Source organism: Myotis brandtii, unplaced genomic scaffold (assembly GCF_000412655.1).
Source record: "Myotis brandtii unplaced genomic scaffold, ASM41265v1 scaffold213, whole genome shotgun sequence".
NCBI classification, from domain to species: Eukaryota; Metazoa; Chordata; class Mammalia; order Chiroptera; family Vespertilionidae; genus Myotis; species Myotis brandtii.
In genome coordinates, this window is record NW_005357962.1 from 2,178,603 (window position 1) to 2,184,864 (window position 6,262).

General features: G+C 59.2%; 1 protein-coding gene across 1 annotated transcript in view; it reads left to right on the plus strand.

The window, feature by feature from the left end:
* The first annotated feature begins 4,444 nt into the window (after positions 1-4,444).
* Positions 4,445-6,262, plus strand: part of PAPLN (papilin, proteoglycan-like sulfated glycoprotein) — a 32,541-nt gene continuing 30,723 nt past the window's right edge. Inside the window, exons 1-4 of the mRNA XM_014539341.1 lie at positions 4,445-4,529; positions 4,713-4,845; positions 5,682-5,742; positions 6,064-6,166. Of these exons, the coding sequence (XP_014394827.1) occupies positions 4,445-4,529; positions 4,713-4,845; positions 5,682-5,742; positions 6,064-6,166 (382 nt within the window). The remainder of the gene's footprint in view (positions 4,530-4,712; positions 4,846-5,681; positions 5,743-6,063; positions 6,167-6,262) is intronic.

The window sequence follows — 6,262 nt, forward strand, 5'->3', positions numbered from 1 at the left end:
CTCTGTGTGGGCCAGGTGTCGGCTGGGGTCCCCACCCATCCCCCGTCTCGTCCCCTGGCGGTGGCGACAACCCTAGGAGAGGGCCAAGGTCGGGGAGATGGGGTGGGAGGAGGCGAGTCCTCAGCCTGAGCTCCTTCAAAAAGAGGTAGGACCGGGCTGACCTAGGCGGCCAGAACTGCTCCCCTGGCGGGGGGTGCAGTTTGCAATTGCAGGAATGGCACCCCCTCAGTATCACCCCCTCAGAAGGTGCTGGGTGCAGCTAATGCTGGAAACCCCTCCCTGGGGTGGTCTTCCCGGGTGGAAGGAGGGGTGCCATGCTGGCACCAGCCAAGGTGAGAGCTAGGTGGTCCCCTCCACCAGATGCTGGGGACCAAACCGTGCTGTCCCTCAGCCTTGTGGGCCTAGGGGCTTGGGGTGCCAGCCATTCCGTCCCCTGGGGGTGAGCATCTGGAGCAGGGCTGCACTAGAACTTTCTGAGATGCTGGAAATATTTTTCATCTGTGCTTTCGAATAAGATAGCCACTGTGTCCACGTGGCTGTTGAGCACGGGAACAGTGGCTAGTGCAACTGAGGACCTGAATTTTTAAATTTGATTTTAATTAATTTAAATAGCCACACGGCGCTAATGGCTACCTCACTGGTGCAAATGTAGAGAGTGGGCACAGAGAGCCAACTGGTGATTCGAGTAGCTGTTTCATTAACAGGAGCCAAAGGACAGGGCTCCCTGGAGAGCATGCGTGGATCCTGAGACAAGGGAATCTTCTACCCGAGGCAGCTACGTTTAGGGAGCAGGACACTGCTCTGCGGTTAGTCTGCAGAGCTGGGCGTGGTCCTGCCAAGTTCCCTGGCATTGCCGGGGTGGAAGGCACAGGGGCAGCCAGGCCCCCGCCTGCCCTGGGGAGCTCAGCCTTGCCCTTCCTCAGTGAGGCAGGAGGGAGAGGAACGACTGAGAGTGCTGCCTGGGATGGGCCGGGAGATGCTGCTCTCGGGGAATGTGAGCTGAGGATGAGAAGGCCCCGAAGGGCAGGCAGCGGTGGACACCGGCGGTGGGCAGCCAGCATTCCTCCAAAGCCCAGCGATCCAGCACAAGCCACCGAGCCTAGCGGTGGTGGGCTCCTTCCTTATGGCCTCCCCACCACCTGCCGGGTTCCCACAGTCAAGTCTGCATCGTCCTTGCTCCCTAAGTCCCACATCCGGTCCTTGGGGGGCTCCTCCTGTTGCCGGGTGCATGAAGGCCACAGCTCAGTGGAAGGGTCTGCGGCACCAGCCTCAAACCCCAGGGTGAAGCCCAGAGACACCTACTAACGGCAAATCACCAGCCAGATTGCTTCAATTTGGGGTCATCATGCCGGCCCGCAGGTTGCCGTGCAGATGAAATGAGTGAGGATTCCCAGTGTCCTGGGCCCTATTAGGTGCTCTCTCCCTTAGGGACACCTGAGTAGCCGTCTCCGACCTGCTCAGCAGTGGGTGAGCTCAGCTGGGCTGGGCCTGCGGGCCGAGCACTCTCCTGCCCCCTCCTCCACTGTCCGGGGGAGGGTGTGGGCCAGGCTCACTGCTCTGCGGCCCCTGGTTCTGGTTCTGGCTGGGGCCCGATCCACCACAGGGTCCCCCAGCCGTTCTCGGGCTGTTCTAGTGCCGGCAGGGGGCAGCTTCAACAGTGAGTAGAGGATAAGAAGGGACGAAGCAGAGAGTGACTCTGCCACCACGCCCCCCCGTCCCCCAACCCGGTGCGGGGAGGCTTCCTGAGGCCATGGGTTCCCAGCCCCCTGGACTCCCACCCACACACCTCCTCTCTCATACCCCTCACACCTGTTCCCTGTGGGCAGCCGGTCCCCCTGGGAAAGGGGGGCTCCTTGCCCTGGTGGGAGTTGCAGGAGGAGTGGGCGGGGTGCTGAGAGCAGCAGGAGGCAGGTGAGGACAGGCCAGGTGAGGGCGGACTGGACCAGCTCACTCTGGCTTCCCAAGTCAGCCCAGCTTGTGGTTTGGGTAATTACAGGGAAACAAAATGCGCCCGTGCGCTCCTGGCTGAATGTGCTTTCTTCCCTCAGAGACAGTGTGGCGTAGTGGACAGGCACAGCCCGGATCTGGCAGGCTGGGTCCCCCAGTCCCGCCGGCTGGTGGCCCTGGGCCAGTGGATGCCTGCCTCACAGGTGCCGGGAGGGTGAGGCCAGGGGATGCTTGCAAGGCTGGGTGTTTAGAAAGCCCCATGTTCAGGCCAGTCCTCCCCCCACCCCATCCTCGCCCCCACAGGGTGGCTGGTGGCAGAGGTGTCCCTGTTGCCTTGTCCGCACAGTAAGCCCAGCCCTGCCCCGGGGAAGGTGGGTTGGAGAGGCTTAGAGGCTGTGCTTCAGGAGCGAGACTGACATGCAGACAGGCCTTGGGCAGTGGGTAATTAGTAACCAGACCACGGCCAGCAGGATGAGAAAGCGCAGTCCCTGTGGTCGCAGCTTAGAATGTGTTGCTGAGGCTGTGCATGTGTGAGTGTGTGTGTGTGTGTGTGTGTGTGTGTGCTGGTCGGCCCTGGAAAGTCACCTTCCACCCTCAACACTCAATGTCTTCCCCTTTAAGATAGAAACTTGATCAAGTGAATTCCAGCTTAAATTTCATTGAGAGAACACCTGGCTATTCTGGTTCACTGGTTTTCAGGAGCCTGGCCATTCCGCCCCAGCCAGAACTGAAGGATAAAGAGTTTGAAGCGTGAAAGCTAAGACCTTTGGTCTGGCCTGCCCTTCCTTCTTGGTTTCGTGTGTGGTTCAGCACATTCGTGTGGTTTGTTGTGACTCAGGGTGCTGGTTCTATTGTAAAGCCAGGATCACTCGGCGTGGGCACCAGGGGTGTTAGAGCTGAGCTGTGGGTGAACTGCGGGCGCATGAACTTGCCTGAGACCCTGTGCCGTTGCTGGGGGCTCGCAGCAGAAGGGGGGGGGGCTTGCTTTCCCACATTAGGCCTTGAGTTCTTTCTCTGGAAATTGGGAGTGATTCCCCCCTAGAGATTCGTAGGTGGTGATGCCCTAAAATAAAGTCTCTTCCAGCAAATAGGACATAACCTCTGCCTCCTAGCAAGCAGTGGTCAGCCCAACCCCTGCCCAGCTCCTTAGGGCTCATCTGTGTCTCACGTGAGGTAGGTGGGACGGAGACCTGGGGCAAAGCTGACGTGCTGTTGCGTCCACTTGTTTATGTGCGGCTCCTCTCTGCCTCCTTATCCATGCACTGGGGGAATACTACCCCCCCAGCTGGCTGTGCGATGAAATCAGGGTTCCCTGAGTGCCTGGGTCCTACCAGGTACTTTCTCCCTTAGAAACACCGAGTAGCCTTCGACCTCCTCGCAGTGGGTGCCCAGATGTCAGGTTGCTCTGAGGATTAAACGAGAGAACATGTGTGTCGCATGTGGACTTCCGAGTGCAGCTGCAGGTGTCAGATCTTTCTGGTGGGAACTGTATCTATGAGGATATATTCTTTTTATTTTTTTTATTTTTATTTATTTATTTTTTTAATTAAATCTTTATTCTTTTAGTTGTATTTTTGAAGTGGTTGTTTGCGGCAGCAGTCTCCGGTGTTTACCTATGCCGCCATCTTGGTCTCTCTCCACATCGGTTTCTCGAGGATATATTCTTGTTACCGAGTCGCAAATAGTCCTTCAACAAGAGAGAGGCAATCCCTCTCCCACTTAAATACCCAGAGGTCGGAAGTCCAGGTTTGTTTGGTCTCACAAACCTGGGGTGACTGGAGCCCCCGGAGCCAGACCTGCGGAGGATCCTTCTATCTTTGCTGCACTGTTTGAAGCCTCTATTCCTGAGTTACCTCCTAGTGTGAAAGGCTGCTCCGACTCCAGCCATCCCACCTGCTTGCCAGGCAACAGGGAGGAGTACAGGAGAAAGAAGGACAAACGCACGTGCAAGCTGTCTCTTGAGATTACTGGGGGCTGCTGCCCAACACTTACATCTCATTGATGAGAATTACTGATATAGCCACGTTAGCTGCAGGAAGTCTGGGAAATGGATGGGGGTGGAGGGAGCAGCCTGGTGTCCAGCTACGAGTCAAGGATTCTCTTACCATGGGAGAAGGGGGAGGTAGACGCTGGGGAACTCCTGGGAGTCTGCCCAGAGTGGCCGGAAGGAACCACAACCTCCCCCTCAACCCCTCCTAGGAGTAGATTAACTTATTTCAATAGGCCAGAACCACAGACCCTTCCCGAGGGAGGCCACCACACGGGGCAGAAGCAAGTGCAACAGGCGCAGTGTGGCTGTTCCACGCTGGGTGCTGGGGAAGCATGTCCCTGCCTGCGGGCGACACCTGCACAGGCCGCCTGTCTTCCTGCCCTTTGATGTCTCCCCCCTGGGAAAGTCTGCTCTGCTGGCCCAGGGGCTCCCCGCAAGGCAGTTTGCAGACACCTCGACTGTCAAATCGGACTCTGCACAGGCCAGTGGAGAGCATCGTCAGGGAGCATGGTGCCTGGCACGGAGCAGGAGCAGCCGTGGTGGCTGCTGGGACAGATGGAAGACCTGCTCCGGCTCCTTCTGGTGAAAGCTGGCTGGCGGTAGACTGTGCCGGGATGCCAGGCGGTGCTGCTGGGTCCTAAGAGCGGCTCCAGGAGGAAGAGCGCCCCTGACGCCCACGGGGGGTGGGGGTGGGGGAGTGTTGTTTGTAGGCAGGGCTGGCGTGAGCCTCTGGGTGCCCTGGTGGGGACCCTGAGTGCTGACTCAGGTTCCTGAGCGTGTCTTCTCCTCCAGGCTCCCAAGGTGAGGCGGCAGAGTGACACCTGGGGCCCCTGGGGTGACTGGAGCCCCTGCAGCCGGACCTGCGGAGGGGGCATCAGCTTCAGGGAGCGCTTCTGCTACTCGCAGAGGTAGGGGAGGCTGGCACGGGCAGCCTGTTAAAGCAGGACAGGGGGCAGGGATCATCTGGGTCCTGGGTCACCTGGGCAGAACCCCCCATGCAGTAGCTTTGTCCTGGGTGCAATATGGATGGAGTACTTGAAATCAATCATTTCCGGGTACTTCCACTTGACTTCCATTATCAGCTGTATTTCGGGGGGTTGGAGCCAAGCTGCTTCATCCACCCCCGAGTCTCTTGCTCCCAATGCAGTGAGAGCTCATGGCAGGTGCAGTAAATTCCCATCAAATTAATCTTCAACCATGCTAACCTGTGCAGTGTCTCTACCTTCAGCCTTTGTCAAGTATAGATCTTTCCCTTCACGTGACTTAAGACCTACTATGTGTCCTGTGCCCTGATAGGTGCTATAGAGGGTGGGCACAAAAGAAGGGGCGATGACACCTTGCCCGTCAGTGGGTTTAAGTCACTCTGAGAACCTGTGTGAAGACCAGAGTGAGATGCTATTCCAGGTGCCTGGTTCTCCTTACGTGGCAGAATCACCTAACCAGGTGGGGGCATTTACACCCCGTTTCACCTCCAAGAGCAGAACTCAGGGCTTCTCTGGAAATTTACCTTCAGAGGCAGAGTGGCCCCCAGTTAGTCAAACTCCAGGATGGCTGGGCTCTGAGTCTCCTCCCAAATACAAACGAGGGGCTCAGAGCACCTACTGAGGGGTTTATGTGTGTGGGGGGCCCCCCCCCCCCCATGGACTTGCCCTCTCTGGCCCGCAGAGGAGTCCCACAGAGGCTGGGGCTGCGGGAGAGCCCAGGAGGACTGGGGTGCTGGGTTACTGGTGCTCTTGTCCCACAGGAGAGATGGGGGCTCCAGCTGCGTGGGCCCCGCTCGCAGACACCGCTTGTGCCACATCGAGGTAAAGCCCACGCGGGAGGGGGGCAGCTTCCTAGACCCCCCACCCGGGGACATCCCGGCCCAGGGGGCCTCCTGTCCGTGCACCGCGGGTGGGAAGCCCCTTCCTTACACCCAATGACAGAAAGGACAGCTTCCGCAGCTCTCCCCGCAGCAGCCCCAACCACACCCCCTTTCCTCCCCCCCTACCCCGCGCCCCTGGAGGGGAGCCCTGGGGCCACTCCGCCTCCCCAAAGCAACAGCAGGCGTTGGGGGGACAGGACCCGACCTCCCGGGGACCAATGGGTCCCCCACTTTCCCCTCTCTGGCCCCATTGCCCCCGCAGAGCTGCCCCCCAGGTGCCCGCGACTTCCGGGCAGAGCAGTGCGGGGAGTTCGACAGCCGCGAGTTCCAGGGCCGGCAGTACCAGTGGCTGCCCTACTACGGGGGTGAGTTGGCGATGTTTCTCGTGGCTTCTCACCGCAGTGTAGCCCGTTGTCAGCCCCATTGGAAATCCCGGAGCAGCCGGCCCCGCCCACCTGCCC